We start from the raw sequence: 13,793 nt of genomic DNA, 5'->3' as shown, positions 1-13,793 counted from the left end.
TGAAAAAGAAATAGCCAATCACAGTACTCATTGTTCTTCTATTGTAATACATTTATTTTGATATCCTCACTAAATCAAATAATACAGATTTCAGTATACCTGGTCATATACATCTTAAATAGGAAAGATTTTCGTGGCATGAAGTCTGCCATTTTGAATCGGACCAAGTGCACGTGTTTGCTTGATTCCATTTTAATTATTGTGACGTGATTTTTCTGAGACTTTCATTACCACGGATCTCTAATTTTCACACAGTTAGTCAAGAAAATGACTCGTTTCGGGTTTCGAATTTGTTTTCAACTGAATCAAGCTAAGCTGTGTAGTTGGTTATACAAAATTGTGGTACCTACACTTGAAATATATATTTGTCCAAATGACTGTACTTTGTTTCTTTACAAACCAAAATATGGTTAAAACATGATGGAATAAAACAGACAGAATCGACCAGTTTTATTTGTGTTTTATTTTGGTTAGGTTATCACTTAAATATAATAGACTATACAGCCATTAACTACATCATGTTTGAATTTTCTCATAGTGTTAGTAAGAATGCACTTTAATCAGTAAGGCTGAGGCCGCACTACGATTTTTTTCAGCAAGCGGTTAATCGCTACAATCGCGAAACCGCTTGAGACGCACACACCACGATAAAAAATCGCGAAACGACCCGCAGTTTGAAGATGGATTTCAAGGTAGCAGTATGTGTTGTTGCTCTGATAATAAGAAATAGAAAAAGAAGACGTTAACGCAAATTTCGAAAATATTGGATGCATCCACTGGGCGTAGATTTGAGAAAGGTTTCTTTCATAAGAAGTATCAAAGCTTAAGAGACCATCCTGATAAATTTTTTAATTACTATAGGATGTCAGTAGCCAGCTTCGTTAAGATTTTACAAATTGTGCGTCCGTACATCACCTTCATGGATACAAAATTTCGCAAATGTATTTCACCAGAGGAGCGCCTGTCTGTTACGGTCTACCGAATACTGACCAAAAAACCGCCCGCGTTTACGCCAGTGCGTGCACGTCAACCAAGTTCTATAGATTACAAATTTTTCCGCGGTTTTGTAGCAAATCACGGTTTTAAAATCAGTCGCGGGAAAAAACCGCAGGTGCGGCCGCTTGTATTAGTTTTCTATGGGCACAAATTCACGCCATTAAAAACCAGAGCGGTTTAACCGTAGTGCGGTCTAGGCCTTAGAATATTTATAAAATATGTGGTCCTGGTGTATATCCTAGTTTCAATATTATTCGTCGACCTAGACAGAGAGAATCGTTAAATTTTTTCTTGAGAAGGATAAGGATATATTTATTTAGGATATGGTTTATTATCGGTTTTGCTCTGGTATAGGAAATCTGGGATTTGGTGGTTTTTAGGAGAGGTTTCTTCCAATGTGGTAGTGTTCATTGTGTGTGTATCCGCTCACAACCGCGTGAAGGATTATAATAAGCTGAAGAGCGGGTTCAGCAAGCTACAGGAGTCCCAATTTTCTTAACAAATACTTTCAATACTGCCATCCTATTAACCCTTTACACTTGAGTAGGTACTTCACATTTCCGGGTACGACTGGAGACAGTTTATCGATAACGTTATATCTCTAAATAAATACACTCTGTATACATTGTTATTATGTGAAACATTGTGAAGCAGATACTAGTCGAAAACTACGAGCTCTTTTTGAATTCTATTTCATATATTAGTTAAAAATTAGACATTATCTGTAATATCAATATAATTAAGCTACGACAACATGAGTTTTTTCTAAATTATCGATCGTTATTCACATTCCTCGAATAAAAATTTTTTTCCATTTCAATTTTCAGTTTTATTGTAAGTTCAAAAAAAAAAGCGTTACGTGTCGACTATGTCTGACCGTGGCCGTAACAAATTTGTCATCAAAACAAAAGTTACTGGAAAAACTACTATAAAAAATGATATTACAAATATAAATAATTATGTAAAGAAAAATATTATTCTCTTACTCACTAACTATTCCAATGAAACACACCGATATGTCATTTCTATAGCTATGAAGTATATATTTTTTTTCGAACGTACTTATTCAAAAATTAATGACGCGTTGGCGTTGGTGTACTTGAATACTTTTTAAAAGCATCATTATATTTTCTGGGATATTCTTTACAAAAACTGTTGCTTCTTCTTTAAGTTAACTTGTTTAGAGTCACTTTCATAGGAATCAATTTCTATTTATATTTAAAAAGATTCAACAAAAAACATATTCTCTTTTCAGAGGAGTAGACTTCTATAAGAGATAGTTCAACTTATCTGTGGAATACAAAGCTACCAAAGGCTCGAAATTTGAAAAACCAGTGAAAAATCAATCATGATTAATCGAAAAAATTTGCTGTTTTAAGTTTTAACCATTAAGGGGGAATAAAGGAGATGCATTGGGATTAAACTCGCAATGAAGATGGTAAAAAACGATTAGCAGTGATAAAACAGATATTCAGGAGAAACAATTCGTTTTGGATCATTTAGCTTTTTATAAATATCATTGAAACTCCCTTAGAATAAATAATTGCAGATGTGAGAATGAGAAAAAGAAACATTGTGCAGAGTAGCAGCCAGACTAATAAAATTTATTAGGGAATTCTTGGATGTATTATAGTTTTGAGAGATTGGTCATTGGTCATTGATTTGCTGAATGGTTAATTGAAAAAAATGATATAAGTGACTAAACAAAAAGTAGAATGAATTGAAAGCCGATTTGAAAATATAAATTTATATAAATAAAATCTAGTAATATAATAAACACTTATGCTACCATGTCAGTCAAAAATGACTGACGACTATAATTTTCTAGCACCACTAGAAGGGGCCGGTCATACAGATTTTTTTGTTCTAGTTTCTCCACAGGAGTTATTTTTACCTAAATGCTTGTCTAGATGTCAGGGCTTCTAATCTTCTGTCGGATCATTAATGACAAAAAAAATGAAATGGCTCGTACGGTTAAACATTCTAGCAAGGCGCCTTGTTAGTCGTTTGGGTCATAGACGTTTTATAAGTACATTAGTTTCACAATCTGATATATTAATTTTACAATTTGATTATTCAAAGTGAGATATGTAAGAATAATCCAATATTATTTCATTTTAATTGGTTGAAATGATTCGCTCAAATAACGCTGATTGTTATAACTAAAATCAAATCACTTTTAACAAATATTTTGTTAACAATGATCAAATTATATTCTAAACAGGTATATGGCACACTTTAACAATAATTTATTATAATAGATAAAGCCTTGTGACGTCTAAAAATATTGGAATGTTTATTGCAGGTCAGGTCTATCTCGTTCATGGGACAAGGTTAGACCCCTGTCTAGCAGAGAATTAGAGAAGGAAGCCGAAAACCTTCTAGTGGATCTGTGAAGAGGATCCCTTCGCAACTGATTACAAATCTGACTATAAACCATCCGGAAATGGAAGAAGTGACAACGATAGTAGCGATGAGCAATATCAGATTCACGATACAGTTATAGAACCAGAAGATCCTGATGTGAGTCGCGCAGAAATCAATAACGGAAATCAAACACCTAGCCAAACGCAAATAATTCAATGGGGGCCATTCTGCGGTCAACAAAAACAATTATATTTCACTGGGAATGATGGCATAGAAGTTAACTTAAATCCTGACACAACTCCTTGTGAGGTATACGAATTATTCATGAACGATGAGTTGTTTCAGCAAATTGTAACAGAAACGAACTTTGCAATTCGCGAATGAGTGAATGGGATAATACTTAAATATAAAAGAAATGAAGATATTTTCTGGAATTTCTTTATGGACGGGACTTTGCACACTATCAAAATTAGCGAAGTACTGGTCAACAGACTCTTTGTATAAAAACGCCGTCACCAAAAATATGTCCAGGAATCGGTTCGAATTACTTCTTAGGATGCTTCATTTTAGCGACACTGATCAAGCTCAGCCAACAACTGGCGAATTACTTCTTATTCACCTTCTAGAAGCAAATTTCAAGAGAGTTCATATTGTATGTCCTTAAATTGTAATCGAAGAGACAATGGTGCCTTGGAGGGTAAGACTTTTATTCAAACCTGACAAGAAACACAAGTATGGAGTGAAAATATTTGAGATTTGTTATCCACAAAGCATCATCTGGAAAATGAAAATTTATTTGGGAAAAGAAGAAAACGAAGAAGGTTCTGCAGGGTTAGGAGAGAGGGTGGTGATGTATCTAATTGGAAGAATTCTGGATGAGGGGCGTACATTATACACGGGCAATTTTTATACAAACCTGTTAGAAAGAAACACTCATTTAGTAGAAACTTTTAGGAAAATCAGGCGAAATCTTCCGAAGGGTATTTTTGAGAAGAGATTAAATTTCGGAGAAAGTTACGGAGAAGAAAGTTCAGAAGGAATAGTGGTACAGGAATGGAAACCAAAACAAAATAAAGAAGTCATAATTCTTCCAACGAAACATAATCTTAAAATAGTAGAAGTTCCAAAAAAGAGAAAAAGTGCAGATAAATGAAGAATCGAGAACAACGAAATCAAAATGCATCATGGATTACAATAATGGAAAATGGGAATTAACAAGTCTGATCAAATGACGGCTTATAACACTGTAGAAAAGTGGTCATGGAATTAATCACCGGGACGGCCCTTGTTAATGCTCATGTAATTTATAAAGGAGTCATTAAAAAGAAAATAAATATAACCGATTTTAAAGAAGAGGTTTGCAGACCGACGATTTTTCAGAATAGTACCGAAGAGAGTCTGCCTCAATAAAAGGAGAGAGAGCATTTAATACTCGCATCCCCCGGTGCAAGAAAAAACTGCACAAAATGCTATGCCACTTTAAAGAAAATTCTTACAAGAGAGGATGCAAGAAAAAAAGTGCGAGGAGTTGAAACTTTTTGTGACGGGTGTCCATCGAAAACGAACATGTGCAAAGAATGTCATATTAGAATTAATTTCAAGTAACTTGAATCAAATATATTTCTAGTTATACTTCTTTTTTTAAATATTGTGTAATTTTTTTCATAAAAAATCCTTCTATCAACTCTGGTTTTTGTAAAAAAAACAAGAAAAAATAGAAAAAAAGAAGATTTTTGTGTATCTGTTGGTGCCACCAAAAATATGCTTGGATATTATCAGACATAAAAAAAGTAAAAATATGCCTGACACGACTTTAATCTTAAGGTCGCTCCGTGGTGATGAGTAGACAAAAAGATTAAAATAGAAGAGCAATAATAGAGGAAAAATTATAAGATTTTAAAACAAAATTCTATCATAAAAGTGGGCACAAGTTATTAGTTTAATTCTCTCTTATCATTGCCGCGAGTATATAAATTGTTGAAACATAATTTTCTTTAAAAAATGCTCGGATATTTGCATACCTTCATAATTTAAACAGAGTGTCTTAGTTTTGAGATACGGCGTCATTATTATTTTCAATAAACTGCAACAGTGTCATAGCTATTTTTAAAGAACGTGTCACCAAATTGCATTTTCCACTAGCTCAAAATTTTTTCAACTTTCAGGATATTGATTATTAGTAAATCAGCTAATTCGGAAAAATTGTCAAGTATGGTTTTTATATATATGAAATTTCTCAAATGATTTGAAATTAGGTAAAGAGAATTATTTCGATCTGCAACATATATTGGTCTTTCCAGAGAGAGACAGAGAGAGCGATAAGCTTTATTGTCATTCGAAAATTTCACAATTTTATGGACAAATCGACGCAATTTTATAAATATAAAAAATATAGAAATATGAAATAACAATTTGACTGTATATAAATCGAATTATGCCATTCTATTGACTCTATGGTAAATTGTAGAATTCTGCCACAGAATAATAAATTTTTTCAAGCAGAAATATCTTTATTAATCTTCGGAGCTTATTAAATGTATTTGCCATTTTTAATTCCAAAGGTAGGTGGAATTTTTTGGCAGATCTAAAGTGGGTATAGTTGGGTAAAGTTGATTGAACTGGAAATATAATTTAGAAAAAACTCGCATGTAAGAAGAAATATTTTTAGCAGAGATGTGTTTGAAAAATCCAAAAAATCTTGAAATCTCATCTTATTCTTCTTCTGCTGTCTATCCACTATTATTCCATGATTGCCAAATACATGTTAGCCACTGTGTGAATCAGATCTCCTATATTTCTCATGTCTGTCTACTCTCTCATGTTTCTTAACCAAGACATTTTTTTCTATAATAAAGTTGGAATAAGCTAGTCATCAATAACACGAGTCTCTAAATACTTAGCCTCACCGCCCGATGGCACCAGTGTTGTATGAGCAATTTGCTATTGTGAACTACATTCTCGTTGATAGCTACTCTCGAAATATTAGCACAGTTAAGTTTCGATCCGTGATTCGATTCTTCTTTTTGGAAAAACAATCACGCATCGAAATCAAAGAGCGATAGATGATACTATATAACTCTTCTCCTTCGATTGCAGCAGTCAAAAATTATTTTGACTAGTTTTTTATTATCTATATCCAGAAGGTCCCGAAAACGACTACACGTATTATAGTGTGACAAAAACTTATGATTCGTATTAGCAGACCACCAATTGAAGATGAGCAAGAAAGCTGAGACAGTAGGCATTTCAAACGATCTTGTGAAATATAACCTGCGTGCAATTTTGGATATGAGATGGGGGGCGATGAGTGCCCCGTTTGCTCACTCAAAACAACAAGCAGAAGCCGAGTTTCTGTGTCATTTTGTGATATATGAGGAAACTAGATCTACTAGTATACAACAGAGAACAAAGAACAGTCGAAGCAGTGGACTTCAATCGATAAACGTGTTTTGAATATCGACCTGAAAAGAGATTGCTAACTTTTTATGGCATTCACAATGTGTCATCTATTTCGACTACTTGAAAAAGAGCAGATCAGTCACATTGCTGTACTATGCCGAGGTTTTGAGCCGATTCGAGATCAAGTTGATGATTCAAACGGTACAATTGGGTGAAGTAAGTTATGATAACGCGCCGCCATGGCAAGGCCAAATTGATCTATTTGATTCACCACATTATTTCAATTTGGTCCCAAGCCACTTCTTATTTTGATTCTAGACTTAGAAAAGAAAAAAGCAAAAACATCATTCGAATGGAAGTCATTGTCACCACTACCTGGCAGTCAAGTGTACAAACTAAGAAGAGACAATGCTGAAAAATAGACCGCAACATTTTCCCTTAAGTAGACTAAGTATTTATCTGAGCAGCCTAGTATAAATTGCAACCTTACAATCATCCAAGAATCACAAGAATTTTATCTTGATAGGAAACTGCAGGTTTATGAACAGGTATGTGGCATTTAGACATTCAAATAGATAACAATCTGTTCTTTTATGAAGATAAGATTATGACAGATGGTGGGGTGAATTGACAAAATTGTCTATATTAAGCGGATGAGATTCCACGTAGAATTGGAGAAGTTTATTAGCTTGGGCAAATAAGGTATAAAAGTTTTAGTACCATGATGTATTGACGAAATTTGTATGATTATAGTTTGAGTCGCTGCAAGAAGAATTGTGTCTCAATTAACTGATTTGTTTTCTTCTGCTGATAGGTAGTATAGGATCTATTGAACACCCACCGAGATCTACAGATATCGATCCCTCAGATTTTTGTATAAAAGTACTTGAAAAGTAATGCTTTTAAGACCAAACAAATTTAGAAGAGAGTTTGAATGAGAGAAGAGTGCCCAAGTCAGCAGAAATCTTCAAAACAAATTTCACATTTGTGATAGACAATAGACTATAATTGATTACATTATGAGCATTTGCTTGAGGCTTGATGAAAATAAATAAATTTAAATATTAGATTAATTATTTTCCATAACATGTCTCTACTTCAGTACCTTGTAACTGGTGATGAGGAAAATGTGATATTGGGCAGTTATGTACCATTTAAAAATAGCTATCAAAATGACGGTGTTGTAAAGTAACAAAATCAATGTGAAATATAGAAATTGGAGCGCCCTATATTATTATTGCAAAAAATTTATTGCAAATTACAAACTCTCTCTCCTTTTGTATATTGTGAGGTTTAAATAATTAGTAGTTCTACTTTAAATGATTCATTTCTATTAATTCTATCTGATTCACTCTCGAATTCCTACCACATATTTGGCGTTGATATAGTACTTGTACAATTAATTCTCTCACCGACCTTGTTGTATTTTGTTGAAGCAAAACAAAATCCCGTATATATTTAAAATCATTACATCATTCAAGAGTTTATATCGTGGGAGTTGATAGAAGTAATTTTTTTAAAGAAACTCAAATAATAACAGTGCCTTGAAAAAATTCAAACCAAGAAAATAATTTCTAGCATAAAAAAATCTCTGGTCGACCAAAACGTCTATTTATTTCAATGTGTTAATAATTGAATCACAAGAAAAAATTTGACTTCATAAATAAAAAAACAGAAAAATTCTGGAAAAATGGTGGCTATGGTAAATAACCTAACTAGGGAAAAAATACAACATTAGATAATTTATATATATAAATTTCTTTGATTTTCAATTTCTTAGATATGTTTATGTTTTATAAATCGTCTTGATTTAGTCTGAGTTAAAATTAGCTTTTTTTTATTCAAGGTTTTGTCCTGTTGCGGTTTCTATCAAAACAAAATATGACTTGACACTGACAATTTGCGTATTTATATTAATCAACAGATCACCGTCATCATAAATATCAAAATAAAAATAAAATAAAACTAGAAATCTGTTTTAACATGGAAAAAATCAAATAATCCTTAGTTTTTATTGATAATTGAAAGCTTTCTCGTTCTTATGAATGTGAATCATTTCTAGAACTGTTCTCTCTATATTTCTTTGATATTTCGTGGTTCGTTAATGCAGTTCTATTTTATTATATAAAAAATTCTGAACAACGATATCGAAAAAAATAATGAAATAAATTGTCTGTCACATTATATAAAATTAACAATAATATCAAAACAGAATGATATACGAAAACAACTTGGTCCTCAAGATATTTGAATTTTAATTTATGTCATGTTATGTCTAAAAAAGATTAGTGATAATAAGTTTAGTTAATAGATGTGTATCCAATTATCAGATCCTGAATTTAGATGCTTAGCTATTCAAAAAGCAAAAACTGCACTGAAAGAAAATAATTATCCGGAAAAAAATGATAAACAACATATTCAAGAAAACAGATACCACAATCAATAAAGGGAAAAAACTGAAACTGAACATGAAAATATAAAACATTTTTCCGTACATATGGTACATACTATATATACCATACTAAAAGGTCATCAATACAATAAATAGAATAAAACTGTATTAACGAACCACTAAATATCAAAAAACATAAATTCAATAATGTATACATATGAATTCAAATGCTTGAGAATGAGAAAGCTAGCAATGATAAGAAAGATCTAAATAATTTAATTAAAATTGACAGCCTTGTAATCTTGTAAATTTCAATATAACTACAAAATTTTTGACTGATAGCTGCTACATAATTCTGAAGTATGAAAACTGGGGAAAACTTTACAACAGATTTCTATTTTGATTTTATTCTTCTTTTAAAATTCGTGATTGTGAGATGATCTATTGATTGAAATAAATGAGGAAATTTTTCAAGAAAAAACTAATTTTGAATCAGAAGAAACCTAAAATTAAGATAATTTAAAAACAAAAATTATATATATATATATATATATATATATATATATATATATATATATATATATATATATATTGTTATGGTATTATAGTGTGTAATGTTTATTTTTATAAATTTTATTTTAAATAAAATCAGATTTTAATTTGGGCGCCATTAGTAATTATTTGAATTTCTTTATTTTATTATGTTATTATTATTTTTTTTATTCTCAGGGTATTATATTGTGAGGTCAAATTAAAAAATTTTATTGCGATAAATTGTTATGGTTATAAGGTCAGATTATAATAGTTTTAAGACCGGGTCTGTTCTTTATAATGAATAAAATATTCAAAATATACAATTTCTTAACTAGCTATTACAATTATTTTATTTTACAAACATTCATTCATACTCATAATTACACTCATAAAACTAAATTATATGGAAATGTGAACTCAAATATTATATACTAAAAGAAATACTTAAACTTAATAGAACAGTACCTTAAGTGTTTGTTATGTTGTATTTTTAATTTTTTTTTTTTTAATTGGAAATTGTTACGGCCTTGCAGAATAACCAGATACTCCGCTGTAGTTCCACTCCTGTTCTTTTCCTTTTCTCAACTTCTTTATCTTGGAAATTGTCCCTTTGTGAGTATTCTCACTTATTTCACTTTATTTAATTGTTTTCACTAATTTCTTATTACTACACTTATACAATTATTAATTATCAATCCTTTGAATATTTTATGCCTTTTTTATCAAGATTTTAATTTTTTTAAATTTCAATTAAAATTATTTTATTCTTTTTTCTCTTGCAAAAACAAAATTTCTCTCGTTGTTGATTCTTGATTGTTGAAATAATATTATTCTATAATTTCTTTGTTGTATTTATTTCATTCCTATGTTATTAATTTTATCATTGCAGTTGTCAAAATTTTTATATTTTATCATTTATAACCTTAAAATTTATGTTGGTATGTCACACAAATTTTTGAAGTTGGTGCTCCTGTTTTTATCTGTCAATTTATGGATTAAATTCTTCAATTATACAGGATTTGTCAAAATTAAATAATAATTTAGAATATAGTGTTGGCCAAAATTTAATATAAAGAATGTTATTTATTTTAAAGTAACCGAATAACAGAACTGAACTTATTGCTTTATTTATATCTTATTATTATTTAATAATTTATTTTGGATATATTCATACCATAACAATATATATATATATACATATATATATATATATATATATATATATATATATATATATATATATATATATATATATATATATATATATATATACTGCTGAATAATAGCCTTCAGCCAGCCAGTCACTAATAATTCGTTTTCTGAGGTTAAGAAATATATCCCCCTATGTAAAAGATAATTGAATGTTGTCAGGGTAAGATCATTATTAATAAGTTCCATTTTTTGAAGCTGATCATGGTCGCAAAAAGAAATTTTGTGCAACTGTCATGCAAAATATAGGTACATGTCAACATTGTAGAAACAAGGAAATATTTTCCAATGATGCCATGTCTATGTTAAATGATATAGTTGATGTAAGTTCTTAATTGACTTGAATTGTATTGAAACATTTTTATTCGCATTTTGTTTCGCAAACTTAACAAAAGTCTAAATACCTACCGACTTCCTTCATTATGGTCACATTGTATCATTATATTCACTTGAATTATATCTTTCACTGAAAAATTATCTAGCAACTAATGTTGAGCACGACTTTTTCGACACTAACCCCTATTAGCTCTACATTTGTTAAATTGGTCAATATTGAGTTTTATATAAAGGTCATAATAAATGACAACAAAATTTATTTTTTATTATATGTGACTGAAAACTAGAACAACCATGAAATTTGGAACCAGTCCAAATATCCGGCAGGATAAATATTTCACTGGAGATGTTTGAATAGATTACAGAAGACTCGAAGGTCGTCACATTGACGCGTTTCACACTTTTTAATGAGGCAATAGTAGGAACACTTTTTAGATTTTATTATCCCCCTCATCGACCTGATTTAAGTAAACTGTTCGTATTTTATGTAAAATTTTCTAAAAAAGAATAAATTATTGACCTCAATTAATACGATTCGCATGCCATTTATTTGAAAAATGTTAAGAATGTGCTTTGTTAAGTTGTAATACATATATTAGCATCCTACACCTTACACAGAAACAAAAATCCTACTCAGGGCTTAAGAAAGTTGATGCCAGATTACCATAGGACAGTGTTTTGGGAACACTCGTATTCCTTTTATATAAAAATGACATGCCTGAATTAGGAGATGATAGTTTAGCTATCTTTGCAAATGATACTGCTTTACTAGCAGTAGGAAATAGTCATGAAGTAGGGACAGAAAATTTACAGATATCAATCAATAAAATAGACGAATGGCATGATATTTATTTGAAAAAAGTAAATAATATTTTTGGCGGCTAAGTAGACATGTAATTGCAACTGAGTAGTGATTGCTGTAGATGTCTGTTTGTGGTATCTCAATTCGAGGATGAACTGTGGCAGAATCTGAGGAGCCCTTGAAATGGTTTGAGGAACATTGCTAGAGGCTAGCTGCATGTATGCTGCAAGTTTTCATGCAGTTCTTGTGTGTGTGACTTATATATATATATATATATATATATATATATATATATATATATATAAAATAAAATCAGCATGTTCCAACATTCTCTAGCAATCTGATGAAAACGGAAATGAACTCATTTCTGAGGTCCACTCTGTATTTTTGTAGTCATTTCATATAGAAGATAAGATTAAAAAGAAATATCAATAGACATAGTGAAGATTTAGAATTGAGAATTTCAATTTTTTTCAGCATTGTGAAAAATTTATGTATTTGTTTTAAAAACTGCCTAAATATCTCAACTCCGCCAGTAGGGTTATATTCCTTGTACAAATAATTTAACATCAACATTATGGGATTTTAGCGAAGTAGGACATATCCTTGTAATGTAAGAATCTTCCCATGGGACTCGATTAATATACAACGATTTACAGAGATAAATTGCCTCCTTAATTGATTGTCAAGGAATATATCACAATTTGATATCATTTTCAAGAAAAGTATGTACTCAAGGTTTAAAAAGCTCTATTCGTCATTTTATTTTCAAATATCCGTAATCAGATCTCTGTCCAATTCAAAAGACAAAAATGTAAGTTTGCTCTAACAACTATAATGATATCGCTTTTAAAAAGATGGCGGTGAAAATGACCTAGCACACACATTAAATGTATAATACTATCTACAATCATTAAATATGTTATCATTTCCTAATGAGTAACACACTATCATTTTATAAACTCAAAAACTATATAAACTTTTACTTAGGTTCAAATATTATAATTAAAAACGTCAAAATTTCAGGATTCTTAAGATGGCGCCAGGGCTGACCTATCTTTTTTTTGTTAATGTTCCCAACATTACTAACTATAACAACTTCCGTATAAACAGATGCATGGAATACTTTTGAAAACAGCTTTCATAAACCAGAAACTTAAGTTCTGTTTAGTTGTACCTAATTTTAGGGGATTTTCCAGATTTTAGTTTAAACGATTTAAAAATTTTGTTCCCTATTCACAACGAGAAATTAAAATTTCAAGTTTGAACTAACGAATCAGTGTTTTTCTGTAACGTTGAGATTAATGAAGCTCTCAATAAATATGATGAATTCCAATAAGACGATATAATGAACAATATCTGCAGCGTACAAAAAAACATCACTCACCTCCTTTAAATGTTGTACGATGTCACTAATATTGGAGAAACATGTTATAGATGAAACTACTACTTCTCCCGATCTATTTTCGTGAATTTTCTCTGGTTTCACTCACTGTAACACGATTGTTTCTGTAAAATGGCTACTGCCAGCACCCTATCGAATCGATATCATTCATTTTAGGAATACGCAAAATCCTGAAAAGTCCTGCAAGGGCGCATGCTTTTTATTATCTGTTTTCGAATATTTTGCCGACGTTTTTCATTTTTATGGTAGAATTAATTAATATTTTGGATTAATTGGGTATATTGATAGATAAATACTCACGATTCAGAAATAACAAAACTTGATAATATATTTTTCAATATCAAGATTTCTCA

The 13,793-nt window shown here is 30.6% G+C and overlaps 1 protein-coding gene across 6 annotated transcripts in view; it reads right to left on the bottom strand.

Moving 5' to 3' along the window:
- Nucleotides 1-13,570, bottom strand: part of LOC130896921 (synaptotagmin 1-like) — a 103,370-nt gene extending 89,800 nt beyond the window's left edge. For 2 of the 6 annotated variants that reach the window (XM_057805312.1, XM_057805317.1), the window contains exon 1: nt 13,423-13,570. Coding sequence is in view for 4 of the 6 variants with exons in the window: in XM_057805314.1 (XP_057661297.1) it covers nt 11,306-11,337 (32 nt within the window). In the remaining 2 variants the exon portion in view is untranslated. Of the gene's footprint in view, nt 1-11,305; nt 11,397-13,422 lie in introns of those variants that run through there. The other 4 variants (XM_057805310.1, XM_057805311.1, XM_057805314.1 and 1 more) reach the window with 3 other exon arrangements.
- Between the last annotated feature and the right edge of the window lie 223 nt (nt 13,571-13,793).

This window comes from Diorhabda carinulata, chromosome 8 (genome assembly GCF_026250575.1).
Source record: "Diorhabda carinulata isolate Delta chromosome 8, icDioCari1.1, whole genome shotgun sequence".
Lineage (NCBI taxonomy): Eukaryota > Metazoa > Arthropoda > Insecta > Coleoptera > Chrysomelidae > Diorhabda > Diorhabda carinulata.
Note: the sequence above shows the minus strand (reverse complement) of the source record. Positions and strands in the feature narration are given on the sequence as shown.